General features: G+C 37.1%; 1 protein-coding gene and 1 pseudogene across 4 annotated transcripts in view; one reads left to right on the top strand and one right to left on the bottom strand.

The window, feature by feature from the left end:
* Positions 1–26,645, bottom strand: part of CCDC141 (coiled-coil domain containing 141) — a 204,282-nt gene that overhangs the window by 32,295 nt on the left and 145,342 nt on the right. For all 4 annotated transcript variants that reach the window (XM_036858604.1, XM_036858605.1, XM_036858606.1 and 1 more), the window contains 6 exons: positions 23,036–23,215; positions 15,964–16,143; positions 15,283–15,408; positions 13,268–13,456; positions 11,899–12,078; positions 10,023–10,172 (listed from right to left, as the gene is read on the bottom strand). In XM_036858604.1, coding sequence (XP_036714499.1) covers positions 10,023–10,172; positions 11,899–12,078; positions 13,268–13,456; positions 15,283–15,408; positions 15,964–16,143; positions 23,036–23,215 — 1,005 coding nt within the window. The remainder of the gene's footprint in view (positions 1–10,022; positions 10,173–11,898; positions 12,079–13,267; positions 13,457–15,282; positions 15,409–15,963; positions 16,144–23,035; positions 23,216–26,645) is intronic.
* On the top strand, positions 1,531–2,516 carry LOC118898341 (annotated as a pseudogene).

A 26,645-nucleotide genomic window follows, 5' to 3' on the forward strand; every position in this document is an offset into this window, starting at 1 on the left:
AGGTAATTATAAATTGTTCTTAGTATTTTTTGATTTGTAATTTATAATTAGGATTACAGTTATAGAATATCCTTTGGTCTTCAAAAAAGAAAGTTTTTAACATATGATAGATTTTAAACAACTCTAATTTTTTTATTTGTATTTATTTATTTGACATCATTTTACAACTCATTCTGTTCTCTGTGTGCTAATATTTGTTCCATATTCCAATGCTCTTATAGCCATCATGAATAAATTTATTAAGCCTCCAAGGAGCTGTCCATGTTGCAGAGGTCAATGGAGTGTTGACATTTAGACCAACGAGGACATTAGTGGGGTGGAAGAGGAGACCCAGTATGACAGTCAGTAGGAAAAGGACTGTATTTGTCCAAATCCAATTAAAAATTATTTTTCATGGGCAGTTTCCAGAAGAGATTTACTTCTTAGATATAAGCCATTAACTTCAGAGGTCCTTAAAAAACGGAATGTAAGGTGACAGTTGTTGCCTGTGGTGGCAATGCTAACTTGTATATAAACAGAGTGTATGGCTATACACTGAAAACGGGGCATAGATGATGACTTTCTTAAGAACAAACAGTCCAACTTTACCAGTGAGCCAAAATTCTAAGCAGTCTAGTTCCATTAACAACAACGCTTTCTGTGCCCTTCTCCAGATTCAAGAAGGATAAACATATTGACAGGCAACTCACTCTATATTATCAGCAAAGAGAAGTACAGAGAAAATATAAACCGTCTCACATTACATGGAAGCATTTAACAGCCAAGAATAAACAATGTCATGGTTGATAAATTTGAGCTATGACAAGAAAAGTCAGGAAGACATTAAAATTCTTTTCAGTGACAGCAAGTAAATTATTTGGGAGGGAATAAAGGCTGGGCACATGCTGGATTTTAAACTTATAATGCAGAAAAACATATCTGCCCTAGAAAATGCTTGCTTTCTCAAAGTGCTTATTTCAAATTCTGCATATTGTAAAAACAGAACCTTGACCTTATCTTTAATACTTTCTGAAGACAACAATCTATAAAGCCCTAGCCTATTTGCATACATGGAAATTATTATACTGATGCAATTTTTGCATTTGCCACAACTATACTTCATCAGTGTTGTTTATTTTATATGATAAATGAAATTGTTGAGCATTAGCTTTAAATTATAAGCACAGAGACCATGTAAAATATTTAAATTGATAAATCAGTAATACTATAAAGGAGTGGAAAGAAGCGTAACTTCAAAATTTGAAAATGATTTCTCTATTAGAACTCAGAAAAAATATTTAGAAGATAATATTCAGTTGGTATATTTATGAAATAAACAATTAATATTTAAATTTTTTGACATTTGATGTTTTAATATGCATGTATTTGTTATTAGTGGGAAAGGACAAATGAAGTTGATTTTATGGGATTAAGGTACGGACTTCAGAGATGGGGGCGGCGGCAGCCGAAGCGGATCGTACTCTCTTTGTGGGCAACCTTGAAACGAAAGTGACAGAGGAGCTCCTTTTCGAGCTTTTCCACCAGGTTAATTTCCACGCAGTGGGATAATGATGGATGTTGGTCGCCTTGTTAAAGTCATAAAGTGCTGTGAAATGTAAATTCAGTCGGTGATTGGGTTTCCGGTTCCTTATGGGCTCCCTCCCTCCAAGCTGGGCCAGTAATAAAAGTGAAAATTCCAAAAGATAAGGATGGTAAACCAAAGCAGTTTGCGTTTGTGAAATTCAAACATGAAGTATCTGTTCCTTATGCCATGAATCTGCTTAACGGAATCAAACTTTTTGGAAGGCCCATCAAAATTCAGTTTAGATCAGGAAGTAGCCATGCCTCACAGGAGGTCAGTTTGTCATATCCCCAGCATCATGTTGGAAGTTCAAGCCCTACTTCCACATCTCCTAGCAGGTACGAAAGGACAGTGGATAACATGACTCCATCAGCACCGATAATTCAAAGATCTTTCTCTTCTTCAGAAAATCTTCAGAGACAAGCAGTGATGAACAATGTTTTGAGACAGATGTCATATGGAGGGAAATTTGGTTCTCCACATCTGGATCAGTCAGGATTTTCCCCATCAGTTCAGTCACATAATCACACTTTTAACCAGTCTTCAACCTCCCAGTGACGCCAAGATACACCATTATCACAGCGAAAAGTCAGACAGAATTGTCATCCCTATGTAGTGGATAGACATTATAGCCGTGAACAGCGTTACACTGACCATGGGTCCGACCATCATTACAGAGGAAGCAGAGATGATTTCTTCTATGAAGAGAGAAATCACGATGGCTGGAGCCATGACTATGATAACAGAAGAGACAGTGGTAGAGATGGAAAATGGCGCTCGTCTCGACACTAACAAGTGTTAAAGGGATGTTTTCATAGGGTCATTCTAGGCCCTTTTTATTAAGTTGTTTCTGGGAATGTTTTCTTAAACTCTATAGAGCAGCTTTACAAGTTGCCACATTTCTTTATGAAATTTTTAAAACCTAATTGCAGTCCAATACAGAAATGAGAATTGTGGTTCTAGTTTTATTACATTAATAACCTTTCACCTCAGGGTTTTAAGAAGAGGAAAGGGTTTTATGCTAAAGAAAGTGCCACAATTCCTAATCATTTTAGACAGTTGAGGAAGGGATGTATTATATGGATTAGTTGTATTATGAAGCAAATATTTTAATTATCTGTTATCTTTTTGTATTGCAAGAAATTTCTTGTTAGGGAATCAGATTTTGGTGTATATAATGGAAAACATTCAAGTTGATAGTCTGAAATGACTCAGTATTTTGTTACTAAATGAGAAAATGTAAATTCAGTGATTCATTTTACTAACATTTGAGAAAACCTTTTGGTCAAGTTTGGGGATAAATCATATTATTTAACTTAGAGAACTTAAGTGTAAGTTCTGTGACATGATCTTGAGTTTTACTGTAAGTGAGCGTACAAGTATGCATCTACACATACTGGTTCATTATAAAATTTTAGAATTTGCTCATTAAATCATGTTTGATGTATGACTGAAGTCACTCAGGAAGTTAAATATCTCTAAATGTATTTTTTTACAGTAAAAATACAGTGTTAATGTAAATCTTTTTCTGGAAGAACAAAAATGTAAATGCATAGTCAGATAAAATAGTAAAATGTTTTACTGAAAGTATTCTTTTTTGGGAAAAAAAGGTTCACGAAACCTTTAAGTGCTGCCTCTATCACTCAAATTTCTAAAATTTTAACATGTTCAAAGTGCAAGGGCACATTTTATTATGGAGATTGTACAGGGTTTTTTTGTTTTTGTTTGAACATTTGAAAGAATTTAGTCTAAAACACTTTGATTTAAAATTTTTTAAATCTTGTTTAACAAAACTTTTATGTATCAATATGCCGTTTCCCTTTCATTGTAGAACTTGTTTATAAAAATTCATTCCTTGAAAAATTTGGATCCTTTTTAATATTAACCACAACATTTGTACTATGTTGCTTTTTAATATATTGAAAACAAACAAACAAAAAAAACAAAAAAAAAAAACCAAAAGATACGGACTTCATCCTTAGTTAATCACATAAAACTTTGGCAGGAACTTTTTTCCCTTGAAGTCATAATCTGCAATAATAGGTGCAATAACTACCACATCTGATGAAACCAGAGATTTTTGTATTAAAAAACATGTCCTCAATAGGGAGTTATTGTTTAATGAGTACAGAGTTTCTGTTTGGGATGGTGAAAAAGTTCTGGAAATCAATAGTGGTGATGGTAGTGCAACACTGTGAACGTATGTAATATCAATTAACTGTACTCTTAAAATGGTTAAGATGGTAAATTTTATGGTATGTGTCTTTTACTACAGCTAAAAATACAATTTTTATTTTTAATAAAAATAAAATAAAATAAAATGAAAGGAAAAAATACGTCCAGTCACTAACATGTATCCACTGGAAAATAAAATTTTATATTCTTTTTTCCCCCTTACTGTAACATGACATATATTATAAACTTCAGTCTAAAGAAAGGAAGAGGGGCTCTGTCATCAACCAGATAACCACTGGGTTACACCCGCTTGTTTAAATGGGAAAAAATCAACATCTATTTGAAAACTGTATGATAAATGAAGAAAGGCTGAGCCTTAACACTTTAATTCTAAGCCATGACATTTAAAGTCTACTTTGGATTAAGAAATTTAAGACTGATAAATGATGACTGCAAACTTATTTCTGTTTGCCTCAGAATGTATGCACTTCCACTGAAGATGATTTATAAAGCCAAAGATGTTCATGGCGATATGGGTATGTGAAATGGGATCAGTTTCTTTCTGACACATGAGCTCCTTTGACAAGTTGCTGGCACTCTTCTCTTTTGGTCCCACTGGAAATCCATTTTAAATCCTGTACCTTTCCCAGCTCAAATTCAGGACTATGCAGACACAAGTGGAAGGCAGCAAGCATGAACTACCTTCAGCAATCAGATTTTCAGAAAAAATCCAGCCATGCCTAATTTTCTTACCTGCACATTCCAATACGAAAACTTAACTTCCCACCTAATCTCCACATAACTTGTGATCATATTTTTAAAGGAACTGAGTGCCATGGTTGCTCGGCTGTGGTATCATTGTTCACGCAGCTGTTTCTAACTTTAGTTAGCTTGTCAACAATAGGGAATGGTGTAGATGGCCAAGACAACTGCTCAACTGGAGCACAGAAGCAGGAAAAAACACCCAAAGCTTGGGGCAAGAAAAAGTTTACCCTATTCGAAATCTTTAAATGTTGTTATAATTCATACTGATAAAATTTCTGAAAGTCTTAAGACAGTCAGGAGAAAGATATTTTTTTCAAATGAACAGTGCAATTTTCCTATCTTTCCATATGTTCAGCTCCTACATATTTGCTGTGGAAGAAGCGGACTAATTTAATACAGCTATAATTAGAAAAAAAAAATCATTAAGACTTTAAAACTGCAGCTCTTCTGAAACTAGCATAATGAGCATCTTCACCAAATTTCCCAGGAAGCAGTAAGCCTCTCTCAGGGTTAGGCATAAACAAAAACTTCTTAGAGAAGAAGCAGAGGGAACAAGATGGAAAACAAGGAGGCTGGCTTGCTATTTTTAGTCTTGAGGAAGCCGGTTGAGGCAACTTCGGCACAAGAATGTATTATCTGTGAGTCTGTTGCTGGCAAGGCCAATTTAAGTGAGGGACATGAGACATTTTAAAACTAAGAAAATGTATTTAAAACAAGAGCTTTTCATTAGAACTATGGCACACAATTGTCCAGAAGCAAAAATACAAAACAAATAGTCCATTTCTCTTAATGTCCATTTCACGAGCTTAATTTCTTGCCCACCATTTTGCCTACTCCAGAAAAAAAAGCTTTCTGATTGTCATTTTCAGTAACAGAAAGAAGGCTGCAATGCTATCACTTCCCAGGGATGCCTGTGTTTGAAATGAAGGGACCCAAAGACTCATAACTTAACCTGAATGATTTGCTACAATTATTAACGGTAGAATATTTAGGCTTAGTGTTGGAGAGATTTTGGGACAAGACTTTCTTGGCCTCCATCCGTTCAGCAACCACATGGCTGTCTACCCGTGCTTACCATCAGTCTTGTAGAAGCAGGAAATGGGGCCGCTTGGAAGGAGAAGACAATTGCTCCATTTTAAATTGCAGGTGGCAGCATATCTCAGTAATAGTTATTTTATCCACTCTGCAAGTTTTGTTTGTTCATAATATATTTACGTTTCATTTTCTGGACATGATAACCATGATTTTAAACTTTAGCTTTCTATCTTCTTCAGTAAGAAGAGTCATTTTGCAGATGTTACACACAAAACTTCTAACAGATTCTAACCCTATGGGATGGACATTTTCAGAACAAATTATAACCTTTCCTATCCTCTTACATATACCAATGAAACAGACTCACAGTGGGGCCTGGTAATGAGCAGTTGTGACTGTGAAGTCCCCTGGGCTTTAAGTTGCCTAGACTCTTAGTTTCCTGAGGACTTTCCTGTTCTTATGGCCTGGCACACAGTAGTCATGTCGGTTGAATGATGATAATTTAGTTTTTTTCTTAAAATGATGAATTAAGGTCATCAATCTGGAAAACAGTAATTATCTGTACTATACCATAGTGCTGCCTCATCTCTACCCTCTTTTTCTGCTTCCTTTCTTACCAGATGGTGGTTGTCCACAGTCATTTTGTCAATAGCAAAGCACTATACAATATCAGGAGGTTTAATGTTATTGGTTGTGTATTTGTCTAAGGCAGCAGCATTCCCCTATTCTACAATAATTTATTGCTGCTAATCTGCCTTATCTCCCTGGAACTTAGATGACCGTTTTATCCAAATTGACAATAGAACAAAAGAATCTGTGTGACTAGAACAAGAGACTTTAACATATGGAATATATATATATATATATATATATATATATATACACACATACATATTTCTGCTTCCTTCCTGATGGGTAAGATGTTGCTACAGTGTAGAAATTTCAGGCTGAAGTAATATAATTATATGAAAGCTCCATCTGCAAAATTTATTTTGGGAAAATGAATAGCAACCCAATTCTGTCATTTCTATTCTTTTCATCAAAGTAGTTGTTCGTGACCCATAATGAGACTCCAGTGACAAATTTCCATTAACATCATGTAAATGCAAAGGTAATTTTTTTGGTCAGGTTGCAAGAAGAAAACATGCTCGATATTAACTTATTACATTTCTAAAGAAGACATGTAAAGAATAAGGAACTGATGATGTTCTGTCATGTAATATGGCAGAGAATATCTATAATGCTTTGTGTATTAAAAGCTTATTTATATTGCCAGGCAAGAAAATGTACAGTGAGATTCAACATTCATGCATACAAATATATCTTTGTGTGAAATGAATGGGAAAAAACTCCACAAAATCTGGCAGTCTGAAGGCTGTGTTTTCTAGTACACATGGAGAAAATGAGGTTTTACAATTAACTAACTATGTCTTATATAATATATAAAATTAGAAAATAATAATATTTTACCCAAAGAGAATCAAGGCACAAAACCATGGTTCTTTGTCATTAAGGAATATCACATCACATTAAAAAAAAAAATCACATTTAGAATACCTCACTTTATTTTACCTTGAGATACTGAGTCCTTTTCTTTTTTTTCTGTTATTTTTTGCCGTGTGGCTTGCGGGATCTTAGTTCCCCAGCCAGGGATTAAATCCAGGCAACAGCAGTGAAAGCCCTGAGTCCTAACCACTGGACCACCAGGGAACTCCTGAGTCCTTTTCTAAGGGCCTTTAGTGCAATTAAAACCATGCAATAAAGTAATTTTAGTTGAAATAACCAAATGAACTGTGCTATTATATCAGATCATACAAAGAGCTTGTAACGAGTATGTTAGAAAACAAAGATAGAAGAAGAAAGCATAGTAAAAGGATACATTAACATCAGACCATGCAGTGGTTGAATGGGTTCAAACATTAACTGAATGGTGAACTCTGAGTTTAGCAGGTGACAAGCTGGTGCCCAGTAAAAGTTGGTCCCCAGTAAATGAGCCTCTGGCCCAAAGCTGACTCCCTGAAACCCCACAGTCCTGCAGCACACTGCTCAAGTGAAAACTGTATACTCCTCAGTTTCCTCATCTGGAAAATGAAAGTCCTCCAAAACCAATTTCAGCTCAGATCAGTGAACTTCCAAGAAGCACTTTAAATGCACTGGATGCAAAATAATGCATTTCAAAATCAACTGAAAAAATCAAATGCTATGCTTGGTCTAGTTCCCTGGTGGGCTATCTGACTTTATTTTTTTATACAAAAAAAATTAGTGTAACATACAGCTTTTAATTTTACATAATTTTTAAGCACTTATACCAAATACTGATAATGATAATAATAATTAAAATATCAAATATTATTACAACTTAGAATCTGGCTCAGACATTCACAATACAAACTAGACCACACATCTCTTTATTTTATTAACGGGCACTGAAAATATTCCTTTGGATTATTTTCCCATTAAGCTTGTAGTTGGAAAATCCAGGCTGTGCATGATATACTGTGACATGCCTTGTATATCTCTACGAAGAAGGAAAAGGGAAAAGGGCCAAAATTTGTCAAAGATCCTTTGAATATGAAACTGTGACTTATATCAAACATTAGTTGGATTTGAAGTAGAAGCAAATGGGAAGAATCACTCTCTTAATACTTAAGATCATGTTAAAGTGATATTTGATTCCTAAGTGAAAGCTGCACGTATCTGGTTTCTGGTTCCTGTTACAGTACAGACAATCCTGGCGTGTCCCTTCTATGACTGGAAGGGCCATCTGTCTTCCCAGCCTGCTGGCTCCCAGCAAAGGCTCATCACGAGGCAGCCCTGGAAACAGAACCACTGTGGAAAGGGCCTGAACAGGGAGACCCAGCTCCATAAAGGCCACCATGCTTCAGGAAGAGGGAAACTGAGACATAGGCAGCTGGGAATAGCCCTTAGCCTGCTCTCTTGTGCTTTCAATAAAATATGGTTGAACGTCACAGCAGAAAGAGAGATCTTCAGCAAGAAAAGTTTACAAAGAAAAAAAAAAAGGAAGAAGAGGAAGAAAAAGAAGAAAGAAAACAACTTTGGGGAAAGATAGTATAAAAAATTATTTCCATGGCTGTGAATCTAAATTTTATAGCCTAAGGAGAATTAAGATTGTTTCCCTTAAAGTGATCTGGCTGAAGTCTTGCTAACTGCAGTACAGGAACCGGAAGAGGCTGTTCTACTACACAGAGGGCAGGCTACACCAGGGGTTTAACACTGAGCGAATTAATGAGTCTCTCGCCCACAGTGACTCCTGAAACACAGACGCAGAGCAGAAACTCTACAGTCCTGTGGCACACTCAACTGAAAACCCTCCATGATGCTGCTTCCTGTTTCCCTCCCGCTGAATGGGATCCAAGCAGCCTCTCCTGCTCTCGCCCTCTTGCTTTCCTTCCAGCCATGCTCCTTTCCTGCACTTCTCTGTGGGCTATGAAAGGGCGAGACCACTTTCTAAGTTTAGTTACTCATACCTAAGTCCATGCTCTAATGTTGTTTGATAATATTTGATACTCACTGGTCCTAAATTGTGTAAAGAGGGAATAAACAGAAAAATCAAGAAGGTTCACCACGTCTTTTTCCTTCCGCTCACTTTCCTAATGGGTTTGTGATTAATGAACTTAGACACGTCTTGCTCTAAACAGAGATAAATCTGGAATTGTGGTACCTTTTGTTCTGCTGTCAGTTCCAGCAAGGAACCAGGACCCTCGCTAACCTATATTTTTCTCCTAGAACAAGTAAACCTTTAGATGGAAAGTTTAACTATGGGAGGGTGTGGCTCTAGTTCAGTATGTGTCTGGGGGTTGGGGGTTGGGTAGAATTGAGGAAGCGGAGGTGGAATTAACTCTGTATGGAGGAGGGGCATGGACTAGGAGGATACCTATCACCTGTTATTTCTTTTTCTCTAGGCGTTGTTTTGCCAGAGAAGCCACTCAGTTTGAGTAAATATGAAACCAGCCACTTGACTTTGGTGATAATACTTTGTAGCCTCTGAGGCAACAAGCCTGCTCCCCTTAGCACCCCCTTCATCATGAGTCAGTGGTACTTAAATAGCATCTCAGCAGGCGGGAGCTGGCGGAACCGGGATGCTATCACTCTGCACTGACGATGTGTATCCACTCAAGCAAAACAACTGCTGTGCGGGTTTGGGGTGGGTGGGGAGGAGCAAACAAAAAACCCTAATACTGCATTCTAGGTTCTTCCATGCTTTGACAATATACTGACCTCAAAAAGTTTGGGAGCTTAAAGTTTACTCAATCTTTCTGAGCCCTGAGGCCATTGCTTGGTGGATTAAAGGTCAAGGGTAAAAAGAAAGTCTCCTGATTCACTGTGCGTGTGTGTGCGTATGTGTGCGTGTGTGCACGTGTGTATGTGTGCATGTGCGCGCACGTGTGTATGTGTGCGTGTGCGTGCGCGCGTGTGTGTGTGCGTGCGTGTGCATGTGTGTGTGTGTGTGCACGTGTGTTCTCACCTCGCTCATCTCACCCCTTGCAGTACAGAACTCCAGGCTGTGGGTCAGGGCCCGCTCGTGGTCCTCAGCCTGGGCACGCCAGTTCAGACTGTCCCCCTCAAGGATGTCCAGCTGCTGCTGCAGGTTCTTTGCAGAGACATTAGAGCAGTTCTAAAAATGAAAGAGAAGTGGAAGTGATGAAGGGAATTGGCAAAACAGCAATGAGAACAACATGCTATTTACCTGCATTGTGAAACTCATAAATGACATAAAAAAATAGGCTCCTGATTTGTTTTACCTTAAGCTTCTTTGAATATAAGGATTTCAGAAAGAAGCCAGACACCCAACATCCAATGTTGGGAAAGACAAACCCCTACATTTCCAGTCTTGAAACTTCAGTTTTGAAGATCTGCTCATCACACCCAACGCCTCAGAGACACTATTCATTATAAGCTATCATTTTTACTTCAAAAGGCATAAAATATGCATTAGAAACATTTGGCTTCTGCACTATAATTTTCCTGTCAACTTGAGCGTAACCTCGGGTTTATTACGCAAGTGCTCCAACCTCTACTCAGCACAGAGGGCTGCCGAGGCCAAGGCCAGATGCAGACTGGAGAACAATTTACATTATTTGTGCAAAGTGAGACGTCTTACTTGTTTTTTTTCTTTTAAAATAAATTTACTAATAAAACAAAACTCTTTAAAAAGAAAGGTCTCTCTTGGGAAAAACATTCTGTTAACAGCAACAGATATCTTGTATTTCTATGTCCTTCAGTTAAGAAAATACTTTAGATCCATTGAATTCCATATAGTTTAGTGGATATCTTCAATGAACTTTGAAATAAAATTGGCCATTATGATTTTTATTAATGTTATACATACTGGATAGAATTAACATAATCTTTTCTTCCCTCAAATGAAGAATTTGGAGAAGGAGTTTTTTTTTAAATCAGAGCCCAATGTGTTATTTAGGGAAATTTAATCTGGAATTATTTCCATCTCTTTTAGGCTCCTTTGGTAAGGTCAGTCCAGTGGAATAAAGCAGATCCAGGGTGGAGCCAGGGTTCTTGGGCTTTTCTACCCTGGGGTTTTATGGATAAAGCAGCTTCTCTGGGATAAGACTCTTCACCTATAAAACGAGGGTCCTGGGCCTGACGATCTCTCGGCTACCTTTTGGATCTGACGTGCTAAAGCAGCATTGTCCAACAGAAATACAATGGGAGCCACATAAATAATTTTAAATTTCTTAGTAGTCATATTAAAAAGTAAAAAAGAAACAGTTGAAGTTAATTTTCGTAATATAGTTTGTTTAACCAAACACATACCCAAACATGTAACCAAATATAAAAAAACATTAATAAGGTTTTTTTCATATTAAGTCTTTGAAATCAAGTGTGTATTTCACACTTAGAGCGTATCTCAATTGTTGCTAAATTTCTATCAGAAATACTTGATCTGTACTTAAATCTCATAGAGTTTAGTAGACTCACATACCCAAATTGTTCCCAATATACTTAAAAGTTTTACAATTTGGGGTATCAGTTTTAAATTTAAATTAATTAAAGTTAAATAAAATTAAAAGTTTAGTCCCTTAATTGCATATTTAGGCATATTTCAAATGAGAAAAACTAACTGCCATTATAGATAGCACACCTCTATGATTTTTCTAAATTAGCATGAGAATAGATGTATCAAACAAGGCTTTTAAAATCAGATTTTTCTCCTGAAAATTTTTTTCTCTGGACGTGGTAGAAACTTACCACAAATAAGTAGCCCAATGGTTTAATGTATTTTTTAATTTAACGTATACCAGGCAATCTGCCTGGTTTCTTTCATCCTACAGGCCAACTGAGAGCTATATTAGGTATAAATGATGGTGTTCTAAGTTGCTTACAGGCCGCTGAACTGACGAGATGACGTCCACCCCCAAGGAAAGTGCCAGTTTATGCAGATGGTCTATGTGTGCCTGCTTTTCCCAAGAGCGACTGAGGAGAACCTGGACACCGTGAACATCACCCATTTCCTTTGGCTGTTGTAGAAACTCCAGTTCTCTTGATCTGAAGCGTCGTCCCAGCTGGAATTTAGGCCATTAACAATTAACCTTCATATTTTTACGAAGACAGATTTTTAAAACTGAGGTATAGTTGATGTACAATATTATATAACTGACAGGTGTACAATATAGTGATCCACAATTTTTAAAGGTTATACTCCATTTATAGTTATTATAAAATATGGGCTATATTCCCTAAATTGTACAATATAACCTTGTAGCTTATTGTATACCTAATAGTTTGTACCTCTTAATCCCCTACCTCTGTACTGCCCCTCCCCCCTTCCCTCTCCCCACTGGTCACCACTAGTTCTCTATATCTGTGAGTCTGCTTCTTTTTTGTTATATTTACTACGTTGTTGTATTTTTCAGATTCCACATATAAGTGATATCATACAGTATTTGTCTTTCTCAAAGATAGCTTTTTTTAAAAAAAAAACTTATTTCCTATAACATATTTAACTAGCAGGTCAACACTGACAAGCCCATCTAAAATTATTAGTATTATAGACAAATAAGTGTTACAATGCTGCAAGTCAATAGGATAAAATTGAGGGACTAACACTGTCAGTTCTATTAAAGAAGAAAACACTGTTTGCTCATAGCCTAAAACTTTAGCAAGATGAGGCCTGTGATCTGAGTAAATTCAGAGGCTATTTTCAAGGGATTTCAATAAGTCTCCATTTTCTGTTAATAGAGGCTAAGGACTATGAAGTTTTACTGAGCACTCTACTGATACTTGAGATATAAAAAACATTGTTTTCTTCCCTCAAAGAGCTTACACTTGAGTTAGGGGAACAAAAGTAATTAAGAATCAAGGTGTTAAAAATGACAGATGTGTGGAATAAACAATAAGAGTTCGAGGAATTTTGAAGAGAGAAAAATCACTCCAAGGGAGGTGGATTGTTGGATGGAGGGACAGGGCCTAGATGGTAGAGAGGAGACAGAAGGACCTGTCAGATAATGGCAGCCTAAGAGTCAAGGCTTGGAATTAGGGATGTGGACGCCATCTTTGAGGGACCAAGGAGAGCTCAGTTTGGCTGGAACATCGGGCAGGATGGGGCCCAGTGAGAGAAAAGTCAGGGGCCAGACTGAGGAAAGCTTCTAATATCAGAATAAGCAATCTGGCCTTTATTTATTACACAATCATTCATTTTTAATTTCATACTTTAAAACTGAGAGTCTTCCAAACATCCATGATAAGTCTTACCTCTTCTCTGACTTGGTGGAACTGGACAATCTTATACAGGATCTCCTCGTAATCTTGGATTCTCTCTTTCTGGTTTTGATGGAGGTGAATTAGGTCCTTCAGCTGTTGACACTTCTCTTTCACAGGGGCTCCTTTGCCACTTAACTCTTCTGACTCTTTTATAATGTATTGAACCTCATCATTCAGTTGCTAAAAAGTTGTAAGCAATAAAAGAAATACAGCTTTTAGAGAGCTTTTTACTTTACAACTGACTATATGAAGATCTCAATAACAAATCACTCTCTTATTTGTTAACAAATACTTATTGTGAGCCTCACCCCCATCCATGCAAATCCAGGCATTGTGCATGATGCTAGGGATCTATTATTCCATCCTCACCTCCTCAGAATTTTTTTAAAAATTAATTTAAATTAATTAAATTAAAAAATTTTAAAAACACAAAAAAGTGTTTCAAAGTTAGGTGGCGAAATGGAAAGTCATATATTTCTATGACATACCAAATATTTTGGTCATCTGTTAAGTAAATATATTCTAGATACTCTATGAGGCTGTGACCATCTGTGATATTTAATACAACCAGAATCAGGTGGTATGATAAGAACATCAAAAGAAGACAAGCATAAAAATATATTGGGGGAATTATTTGTCCTCTGTGATAAAAGAATGATCAAAATGAACCACCAGCTGAGCAGCACGGTAGCTATGCTGCTTTAAAAGCAGTCATCCCAGAATCCACAAATAGCCACCACTTGTAGGGAGGGATAAGCCACCTTCTTTTTACCCAGAACTCCTCAGAGAGCCCTTATAGGAATCTAGATCCTGGTGCACAGCTTGAAGAGGAAGCTGCTATAATATCAGGGCTGGATTTTATGTCAAGGATAACAGTAATGGAAATGATTTAGGCTAAGGAGATAATTTGCAGAAGAGTGACCTAGTAAGGGTCTTCATGTTGAAATCAAGTACGTGGGCATCAAATATATGCACATCACAGTGACAGAGCTAAAGAAGCTTGACAACAGTTCCTGATTTAGAGGAATTTACACACATACACTTACTCATGTGCAGGGGCATGTGCACACATGAAATGCAGATACGTATGATAGAGAATATAACAAAGAAACCAACAGATAGGCTAGGAGAATTTTCTAAGAGTTTGGAGGAAAGAGTTCACTGTGGGCCACAATGGTGTGTGTGCTTTTTGTGAGTGTGGGGTGGTTATGTATTGCATTAGTTTTGTCTTAAAGGAACATAAGTTAGATATTCCCTAAAGGAATCTTCAAACTTCTGTTTCGGGGTTTCTTTAAAGCCAATACTTGCAAAGTAGTGACAAACAGAAACACAGGTATCTTAACTTTGCAGCAAAGAACAAGAATCCAGGCAGGAGGATAACGTGACTGGCAAACTTTTTCGGCAGCTGTGTCAAGCTCAGGAATGGCAAGAGGTGGGGGGGTATGGAATGCACTAGCAATCAGGGCCTGGGAACATGACCCATGGTTTTTTTCTCTCACATCCTGAGGGCTCTCTGAGAGGGAGAAAGGGAGAGCACAGCAAAATTCTTGGAATGGTGGTAGGAGCCTGGGGTGCCAGTGGGTGGGCACAATGACATCACAGTGATAATTTCAGGGACAGAGGACAGCAGAACCTCTGTGTCAGAGATTGCCCATCCTTGTTTTGAGATGTCTGAATCGAAATCATGTCTATACCCCTTAGGAAAAGAATTAGAGTAAATATATATGATAAATACATTAATAAGGAACTAACTTAAATTAAAATAATCTAAGATAAGAATATATTAAGGACCTTTTGTAGCCCGAATGTTTGTGTATCATCAAATATAGCACACTGCACTTAAACAGGAAGAAAAATGTGTTTTTAAAGTGGATTTTTAGACAAGCAATGCTTTTGTTTTTTAAAAATTGTAATTCATCAGACTGTAAAAATTAATTAGGTGAGCATCGACTGAAGAGTTTTTAATACTTTTTCATTCACCCAAGGCCATCAATTTGTTTCTTCACCTGGAACTGAGGTTTCATTTCGTTCCATTTTTTCTGTAGGCCTAAAATGGTCTGGAGACTCCCTCCAAGGTCAAGTGCAGACACAGGCATAAGTGCTTCCTGAAGAAGTTTTAAGTTGTGAGTAGTCTGAAATAGACATTAGATAGTTATGCATACGTACCACCAGCAAATACGTCATAATCATTCCAGTGATGACATGGTGTGTCATCAAACTTTTCAATGACCATGAAAGCACTCACTACCTAGAGTGAGCTTGTGGTTCTAAACCACCAATGAACAAAAGCACAGGCCCTCTTTTTATTGTGGTAAAATATTAACAAAATCTACCATTTGAACCATTTTTAAGTGTGCAACTTAGTGGCATTAGTACATTCATACTGGTGTGCCACCATTACCACCAACCATCACCAGAACTTTCTCATCTTCCCAAACAGAAACTCTGTATTGGTTAAACTCTAACTCCCATTTCACCCTCCCCTCAGCCCCTGGTATCCTCTATTCTGCTTTCTGTCTCTATGAATTTGACTACTCGAGGTTCCTCACATAAGTGGAATCACAATATTTATCCTTTTGTGTTCATCTGATTTCACTTATATTTCCAAGGTCCCTCCATGTTGCAGCATGTGTCAGAATTTCCTTCCCTTTTAAGGCTGAGTACTACCCATTTGCCTGTTCCCTCACCTTTCTAAGTTGCTCTTTGAACGCTCCCCACTGCTGTTTCATGGGCTTGCTTGCAGCGGCTTTAAGTTGCCAGGCTATCCGAAGGCGGCTGAGTTCTTCCCTTTCTGCCTTCTGGCTTTCCATAGTGTTCTCCATAATGTGTACTTTATTTTTCACATTTAATATTTCATTTGCTTTTGCCTGTGAAATTAATAATTGTATAATAGCTTTTCTTTCCCAAGAAATACAACATTTTGCATACAACTATTTGAGGAGGCAAACGCTTCATCATAGCCAAAGCAGAGCACAGTTCTGATATCAAGACAAGTATGAAAAGTCTGTGCACAGGCACAGCTGGGCTCTCAGAACCCATAATCTATGCTTGGATGTCAGCTCCCGAGTTCTTCATGACCCCACTGGGGTTTGAGTCCTCTCCTTTAGGATCTGTTCATTTCCTGGGGCTTAAAGGGTGACTGAATGAGCACAGGGATCCAGAAATTTTGAAGTTGAGATTATTTTAATGCATAAGTTTTGAAGTGGATTCCACCTTTTATTTTAACACACATTAGAATATGTCAATATCTGAGTATCAGGGACCATGAGGGGGCAGATTGTTCTGGGTCTGTGTTTCTTTCTAAACTATCCCATTGTATATATTGGGTGGGCCAAAAAGTCCCTTTGGTTTTTAAGTAAAAATAAAAGACACATTTTTCATTTTCACCAAGAACGTTATTGAACAACGTAATCACCCTTTTGGTCCACTACCTTCTGCCATTTTTCAGGGAGCTTCATAATTCCATCTTCCCAAAACTTTTTATCTTTTTGAGCAAAGAACTGTTCCAGGTGTCTTTTACAGTCTTCGAGGGAATTGAAATTTTTTCCATTAAGAGAATTTTGTAAAGACCAAAATAAATGGAAATCCGAAGGTGCAATGTCTGGTGAATATGGCGGATGAATCAGAACTTCCCAGCCAAGCTGTAACAGTTTTTGCCTGGTCATCAAAGAAACATGTGGTCTTGTGTTATCCTGATGGAAGATTATGCATTTTCTGTTGACTAATTCTGGATGCTTTTCGTCAAGTGCCGCTTTCAGTTGGTCTAATTGGGAGTAGTACTTGTTGGAATTAATTGTTTGGTTTTCCAGAAGGAGCTCATAATGGAGGACTCCCTTCCAATCCCACCATAGACACAACATCACCTTTTCTGGATGAAGACCAGCCTTTGGTATGGTTCATCTCGCTTGCCCCATGATCTCTTCTGTTCCACATTATTGTACAGTATCCACTTTTCATCACCCGTAAAAATTTGTTTTAAAAATGGAACGTTTTTGTTATGTTTAAGTAGAGAACCACATGAGGAAATACAGTCAAGAAGGTTTTTTTCACTTAACTTATGTGGAACCCAAACATCAAAGCGATTAACATAACCAAGTTGGTGCAAATGATTTTCATCCCTTGATTTGGATATTTTGAGTATGTCAGCTATCTCCCATGTGGTATAACATTGATTGTTCTCAACTAATGTCTAGATTGGATCGCTATCAACTTCAACTGGTCTACCCGACCATGGTGCAGCGTCCAGCAAGAAATCTCCAGCTCAAAACTTCGCAGAACACTTTTGCCATGTTCCATCAGTCACAGCACCTTCTCCATACACTGCACAAATCTGTTTTTGCATTTCAGTTGCGTTTTTACCTTTCTTGAAATAATAAAGCATAATATGCCGAAACTGTTGCTTTTTTTCTTCCATCTTCAGTATTAAAATGGTTACACAAAAATTCACCAATTTTGATAAGTCTTTTTTTAAATGACGCTGATATGACAGCTGTCATATACAATCTAACAAAATTGTTTCAAATGAAGTTAAAGATAACTAAGTGCTACTAGAGCCATCTTACAGAAAAAACCGAACAAACCTTTTGGCCAACTCAATACTACAATTATTTAAAATTTTCCTTGTGAGCAGTTCCTCAAGTTACTCCATTTTGTGAGAACTGAAATGTACCTCTATATACAGTTGTCCCTCGGTATTCACAGCAGCAGGGTGGCAGGGGTGGACTGGTTCCAGGACTCACCGCGGATACCAAAACCAGTGGATGCTCAAGTCCCATGGTTGGCCCTCCATATCCGCAGGTTTCAACCAACTGTGGATGGTGTACTATGTTTAGCTCTGAGGTTGGTTGAATCCAGGGATTTGGAAGCCGTGGATATGGAGGACCAACTGTATCTCTATATTTGTATCTCTATTGTGCACAAGAACAATATCTAAATTCCAAGACTTCTCTTCCCAACTTTCATATGTTCTAGATCTCTGATTTGAAATCCTTTAAACAATGATTTTAAACTACTGGAAATTCAATCAGAGGCAGAAGGATAAGAGAGGTAGAAAGTAAGACAATGGGCTTTTTTTATGTCAAACGTCAAAAAAATGCAGAAGAATGTTTGTTTGCCAAAACAGTAATTTTTACTTTGATGGCCAGCTTTTCTCAGTAAATCCTTGAATTTCTAAGGAGCAGTTGCACATGAATTTCTACAATGGCAATGACAGCTGGGTATCTAAAAGTCAAGGGACCTTTTAGATTATAGTCACAAGATAGTGCCATGAATAGTAACAGGATATTTTAAATCACAGGCCATCTTATTTTAAAATTATTTTAAATGACATTAATATTGCACATTTATGTTTTTATATTAATGTAGACATTATAAAGTGTCGTTTAATTGAAAAAATACCTGCAGGTGCTAAATGTGACTTCTCCTATGAATTTGGGGATCTAGTAGTAAAATGATGTATTCTGTAATTATGATGAACAAGACACACATATTATGAAAGGTATTAGACAGCCACAGCAGGCCCTAAAGCAAATCATATTTTTATCTATGTTATAAATAAAGATAGGGTATCTTTCACATATTATTAAGAAAATATTAATCAAAATGTTATATAATACACAATTTAATGTAAACTTGGCATTTGCAGCATGTCAATGACAACTACAATAGGAAGAGTATATGCTCTGAATGAAGCCTAGAAAAGAGAGCTATGGTAGGATTTGTTGATGCCTAGCTAGCAGGATTCAAGAAGAGTGATTATGCATTTGGCAAAGAAATATTTTGGTCAGTCAGAAAGATTAAATAATTTGCCTGAGGTCTAGTTAGTAAACACACTACTCATTCTACTTCTGTATAAGGTCATTGGAAAATTTGCCATAATCTAGCCTAAACAGGGCACTAAATTTTCCATTTTCCATGTAGATTCACACACAATGAGTGGTCTTCTGACATCTTGCTTTTCAGATATCTTGATAACTGGAAGGCAGTATTCCATGTAGCATTCTTGGTATTTGCCACTATAAATTAGTAAATTGGCACTTTCATCAAGATGTCTGCCAGATTTCTGCCCTAAATCAGTTTTTCTAATTGTGATGATTTTTAGATGAACTGAAAATTTTTTCAATTTCAAGTTTGAAAATCTGAGCCTCAGCAACCCAATCAAGAGCAGAACACTCAGTGGAAAATGCCAGCTGGACTTCTTCCTTCTTAATAACCAAACTGGTTACCACATTTCAGCAATAATGTTTGTTTAAAAGCCTAATGGTCCGAAAGATATGAAGAGAATAAAAATTGTGTTATACTGGCTTTACCAAATGGCTTTACCATTCATATGTCAGAATGTCACTGAACCAATAAAGTTAAGCATTATGTGGACCTCAATTCTTATCAATAAGGAGGAATTTATTTATCATATGACAGTGGTAAGGACCTTGGGGTAAGGTAGCCATGTTTATAATGTCAAGATAAAAGACCACCAAGGTATGTAGTAAAATACACACTGTTGCTGAAAACTCTAAATGGACGTTTGAATATCATGAAACCTAAGTTTATTTAGACAAAGATACAAAATATAATTTTGAATGGATTCCTGCTACAGATCTTAAATGAAAATCTGACTGTACAATCTTAAACATTCTAAATAAGTAATAAAGGACCTCTGTTTCTGGGTAGGATGGAGTAGCTAGTGGCAGAGCAGTGCTTCTGCCTAGAACAACTAGAAAAGCTGGAATAAATGCAGAAAGTATCTATTTGAAGGCAAAAAGAACTAAAGAGGCCAAGACTCCAGAGAAGGACGAACCTGAGAGTGGTGAGCTCACCTGTCACCTCTCCTACCCCAGTCAGGGGCATTTCCCAATTCTGTATGCCGACAGGAGGCTGATCGTGAGGCTTTACTGGGGAACAGAGAAAACAATAGAACTTTTGACAGACACTAGTGGGGATGGGGGTTCAAGCACACAGCTCATCTTCATCTCAGAACATTGACAAAATACTGGGGCTGAACAGGGCAGTGGATTAAAAAACCCAAGCAAAAGCCTCTGAAAAGCAGAGTGGAAGTTTTTCAGCTATCTCCCAAGACTCCCCAAATTGGAGACCTGCCAGGGGAAGAGACCTCAGAGAATGCACCAAGCTCTAACTTGAAAACGCTGAGAGCCCAAGGTCAACAGAATAGATGGAGCATTGACAGGACTGTACTCTGGACTCAACTTCACCAGCTCCTGATTGGCTTAAGTGATCTTCAACCAACACCCACCTAAGGAAAGAAGATAACACCACCTGGAACTCCTACAATTTTTTTATACATAATGCTTGGCATTTGATAGATATTCGCTCATCATCCCAAGATAGGACGACACAGCTGGAAACTGAGAGAAAAAGTAGACAATAGAAACAATTCCAGATCCAGATGTTGGATTTAGCTGACAAACACTTTAAAATACCCATGATTAATATGGTCACGAAAGTATAGGAAAGATGGAGAAAGAGAGGATAAAAAAAAGAGAATTTCACTGGCAATATAAATCTAATAAAAAAGAACCAACTGGAAATTCTAAAACTGAAAAATATAATTTCTCAAAAGGAAGTTAGTAAGAAAAAGGATAGACCAAAAAAAGTGCAGTTTACAAATATGTAAACTCCCTTATGAGTGCAAACTGGAGAAGTACACAATGAAGAGATGGATATAAAGATATACTGAAAAAGAATAAAAATCTTAAAGATAGATAAATAGATAGATATGTTCTAAATGTTCCAAGTAAAAAAATAACAATTTTTTTTTACAGTAAAGCACCAATATAACATAAGAACATAGGTAAAATACTCAGCAAGTTTTCTCTGATGCATATGGATAGTATTAGATAAATTAGAATTATTTAATGCATATTTTGTTTCCATATAGATTTAAGAAGACTGGTCTTTAAACAACAAAGTTTGAAACAATGAAGATAAAGAGGAAATTGTAGCTCAAAGTAGATGAGGGTAGTTAGAGCCCAACTCTTCCAAATGAATTCAGGCTCCAGACTGAGATTCATCACATGTCAGAGTACTGAGAAAATTGCAGATGTCAGTCATCTTTGCAAATCTACAGAAAATAGGAGAAGGGCCAGAAAATTAGAGAAAGGAAAATGCCCTGATTTTCAAATGGGGGAAAAGATGGCCTATGTGATTTACCTGTCAGTAAGCTTTACATTGAAAACCAGGGCAATAAAGTCATCATTGATCAAGCAGATTGTAAGCACTTTGGAAAGAACCCTATGATCACTAGGAGTCAAACTAATTTTTGCCAAATTATATTATACAATTGATAGGATACTAGGTCTTCCTTTGATCAGTGTCTTCCATTATAGACTTAAGAAAAAGTGGTTAAAATAAAGTACTACTGGGAATGTCCATGACTGTTTAAAAGACTGGTTAATCAATTGACTGCTTAATGGATTGGGATAGCAATCTGCCCCTCAGACACTTTTATTAAAGATCTAATTGCAGCCACAAGAGGCTTACTTATTAATATACAGAATTAAACCCAGGAGAGATGGCTAATGCAATAGATAGCAGGCTCAAAATTAGTTTAACAAGATGGAATCATGAGTCAAAACTAACAAAGTGATATAAAATAGGAATAAATATAAAGGTTCACATTTGTATGTAAAAGATAAATAGGCGACATGGATATAAAATGGGAGAGACCTAGCTTGGCAGGAACTGCAATAAAAATGTAATGCAATTGCAGTTTTCCCATCACAGGCTTAATATGAACCAACAAAGTGAAATTATTGCTAAAAGTGCTAGTACAATCTTAGGTCTCATTAGTAAAGAATGATGTACACTTTGTACTCTGTGTTGAAGTTGTACTTTACTTCTTGTTTACATGTTATGAATGATATTGACAAATCATGGAAAATTCTGGGAGGGAGGATTAGGATGAAGAAAGAGAGAAAGCTACCTCCTAAATGATAGAAAGGATTTATATCTAGTTCACTGCAGAAAAGACTCAAATTAGATTTTGCAACTGTTTTCAAGGTTTGAAAAACTTTCATGTGTAAGAGAAATGAAATATGCATACATTTTTTTCCCCTGTGGAGCTACAGAGGGTTAGAATCAGATATGAAGACAGATTCGACTTAACATTAAAAAAAAAAACCTTCCTAGCAGCTGGCATTTTCTAACAGTTTCGTAAGGAAGATACTTGAGATATTGAAGGAGAGGTGGATTAACCATCTTTCAAGAATTCTGTGGAGAACTTTATATGGGCCTGAGGTTGATATAACGATTCTAGGATACTTTACAGATATAACTTAACAACTAAAGTTTAGGGTACATTTCTAAATATAATGGAGCTTTGGAGCTTTGCTATGAAAAGATCTGGTATTGTAAGAAATTCTTCGAAATGAAGATTCACCCTAGATGTTTTCTTTTGCCTCTGGAAATCTTGTAAGGATCTTGTTGCATGCTTTCAACCTAACTCAGAACTTTTGGGTGATCTTCTGAGGACTCTATGTAATAATAATAATGTTACATTTGGATTATAGTCACTCTTTCTTGTTAATAGATAAAATAGCCTTCATGTGATAAACTCGCAAGAGGTCTAGGAGCAAAGAAGCACATAAATGCTGGGCTTCATCACTATTCTAGGTTGAATGGAGCTAAAAAGAACTTCCTAAACCAGCACGGCTGAATAACAGACAACTGAACTTTTAAATTTATGATTCTGACTTTGAAAAGTGATCCTTGAAGAAGGTGTGACTCATTTAATGTTATTCTCACCATATTTATTAAATTAAGGAACTTGAGCCCGAGGTCTTGAGTTAAAAAGCTCCTCTTTAAAAACAGCTGCCACTGCTTCTCCACTGAGTCAGAGTGACGCTCGGTTTCAGCGTCACCCTCTTCCTTTCGCAGGGTATCAGTTTGGTAAAACTCCTTTAGGCCCTGACATTGCTCCTCTACCTTAAAAAAAAAAAAAAAAAAAAAAAACAAAAAATAAATGAAAGTTAAGAACACTTAAAAACATTTTTAAGGAGAAAAATACTAGATTCCAATAAAAGCCTATATAAAACTTAATTGGAACCTACATTTCAGAATTCTTTAAATAATTATTAAATATTGTCAACTTACTGAAAAGACATGAAAAGCTATTCAGGTTGTTGACAGATCAGACTGACTGCCACTGGGTAGTAACTTGACCTGACAAGTTTATTATCCAGAAGCCCTGTTTACTGTAGCCAAAATCATATTTATGTATTATATATGTGTATGTTTTGCAATTGGAGACAGCTTATGTCAAAGACCAATGGGGTTCCATTTAAAGCTGAGTTTTACAATTCAGGAGAAAGATAAACATATACAATCAAGGAATACAAATCAGAAAGAAATGAAAGTCAGTGAAAAGTTATTCATAATTAGTAAATCACAATTTGCTTCTCATCAGTGATAAACCAGAACAAAAGAGTACAAATAATTATGAATTTTCTGTACATGTATTAATATTAAACTGCCTCCATGAGCAAATCTAACTGAGGTTCATTACTTCATCTCCCTAGAATTATATTTTCTCATGTGCTAACCAAGGTAAGCAATACTAGATTATTTTAAATCACTCTCTTTGGACAGAGCTTATATAAAATCAGATGTGCCTGCAGAACTAGATCATTTAACTGGGTATTGTAGAAATGGTAGAAAATTTTGACACAAGTTTTTATGCATTTTGAATAATACTTAATGGCCAATAGGATAAGACTCAAAGAGCTCATAACTACTGAAAGCAATATAAATGGGATAGAAATTTCAGGCAATGGTTAGTCACTACATTTTCAAAATTTCAGTATCATTCTTAATTTAATGAGCGCTGCAAAGGGCACTTAGAAACAGAAGTTGTCTCCTCTTTTTCCATATTCCATTTATTCATGACTCTGTTTTCCTGATGCTTGTTTCCTCAGCCCAGGATGATCTTTCCTCAGTTTTCTGCTCCTACTTAATCCTTCATGAGACAGTTAAAATACTACCTCCTCCATGGAGTCTCCTAAGATTCCGTACTAAGAATTAAGCAGTTATTTCCTTGGGTTCCCAAAGATAATTCTGGGAGAAAGAGAACCATAAACAGATTATTACAACACAAAGGCAAGTACGCCCACAGTGTTCTGGGCACACTGAGGAGGGACAACCAGCTCTACATAAAGTAAACAGGCAAGAATTTCCCAAAGGAAGCGACATTTGATCTGTGTCTTTCAGAATTGTCCAGGGTGAGAGGGAACAGGAGAAGGGGGCCCCAGATGGAAGGAATAACGAGTGTGAAGGCACAAGTGTGTAACACTGGCTGGTTCAGAGCACGATAAATGATCTTGGTGTGGGTGACGTCCAGATAGCACAAGCTGAGTGGTAAGAAAGAAGTGAGAGTGATCATTGTGTTGGCATAAAGCCGTCAGTAGGTTTCAACTTGTTTGCTACTATACTCAACACAATGTGACACACTCTCGTTAGTTTGAAACAACTGACAGCTATCACAATGACTCGGAATCAGCATGACAGCCATCAGTACTTCAATGGGATAGTATGCTACAGGCGGGGGTGTCAATATCATGGGCTGTCAGTTACGTGAAATTCTTAAAACATAAACTTTAATTCATCCTCCTTTTCCAACTGCTCAAAAAAGCCTCCTTGAATGTAAGTGAGCATGATGTCATTATAGGAATTCCCTTGAATCTGGACTAGTTTCTTTTTTAAGTGAATAAATGATCAACTTTAATACATTATCCATTTTGGGGTAAAAGTTATAACTTGCTTCATAAATTACATTTGTCATATAACCTGAATTTCAGGAAGTGACATGATCAGATTTGCTTTAGAATGACCATTTCCCGAAAGGCATAAAGGGGAGAATTACAGGATGCAGAGAGAACAGGCAGATACAGTTTCTTTAAGCTGGGCAAGGGATGATGAGGACCTGAACTGAGAAGGTGATGGTACAAATGAAGAAGGGGAATTCAGAAATCTCTTAGGTTGTCTCTAAAGACAGACATGGGATAGCATGGCCTTTGATGTTTGAAAAAACAAAAGGGAGGAGATTGGGAATTAAACTTCAGCTCTGATGTTTACTACCTGTTTGGTCTTAAATACCTAACTTCTCAGAGCCTCAGTTTCCCTCATTTGCAAAGTAGGGATAATAGTAAATAAACATAGGGATATTATAAGGATGAAATGAGATCAGGAATGAAAAGTTCAGGGCCTAGTACAAAAATAAGTGCTCATTAAGAAAGGGATCGGAACAGACTTTGAGCTTCTACATAGGACTTCTGAAAGACAGTGGGGTCATTAATCCAATGCCAAAATACAGAAGGAAACACGTTTGAGGAAAAGATAACCAGTTGTGCTTTGTTGAGCTTCAGGAAGCTACAGAATACATAGGTAATTAGTATGATTGGAAGTTGAAAGCATTGGCCTGGAGCTCAGAAGAGCTGGGGTTGAGGAACCAGTTTTGAGTTACTGGTGAATTCAAACTATAGGTGTGTTTGTGGGAGGGCGGGTGATTTTTGCAGGGAACATGTATAGAATGTACAAAAGAGGGAGCACAGGCAAGAACTCTGTAACCCACCACACTTCAGGAACAGAGAACTGAATCAGGAAAAAGAACAGATAAAGAAGTAGACAGGATAATTTCACTTATGTGAAATATCCAAATAAGGCAAATCTATAGGGACAGAAAGCAGATTAGTGCTTGCCTGAGGCTGGGGGCAGGGGGGAGGGGCAGTGGAAACCAGAATTGACGAAAAGTATTCCCCAGACCTCTTTTTTGGGGTGATGGAAATATACCAAAACTGGAGTGCAGTGATGGTTACACAACTCTATAAATATACCAAAAATCATTACATCCTAAAATAGGCGGATTTTATGCTATGTAAATTATACCTCAATAAATCTGTTTTTCTTTAAAGTCAAAGGAGGTGAATGTGAGCAACTGGGTTAAATAAATATGGCAGAGGGATTAAGTGGGATAAAGACTGACCGTTTCACCTGTCAACTGGTAAGTAGTAAGTATAAGCTCATAAGAATGGAGTGAAGAGGTGCAAATGGCAGGATTGAAAAGGGGATAAACCAAATGGCAGCGGGTGAGGATTAGGCAGGATCAGCAAGAAGAGGAAAGAAATGTCATCTTCCCATCCCAAGAGTGCAGTTGTGAATGGAAGGAAAATTACAGAGTGGTAGCCTTAGTGAGGGCAAGACTATTTGGGCAGAACTGCAGACCAAAGAGAAGGAAGCAATGGAAAAAGCAAAGTTATAAAATTAGAGGATGGATGCTGAAGCTAGATTCTGAAGGATGTAGGAGCAGACAGGGAGGGACTGATGGCTGATTAGTGCAGCACACATGCAGAAACTCCACTTC

Source organism: Balaenoptera musculus, chromosome 7 (assembly GCF_009873245.2).
Source record: "Balaenoptera musculus isolate JJ_BM4_2016_0621 chromosome 7, mBalMus1.pri.v3, whole genome shotgun sequence".
NCBI lineage: Eukaryota > Metazoa > Chordata > Mammalia > Artiodactyla > Balaenopteridae > Balaenoptera > Balaenoptera musculus.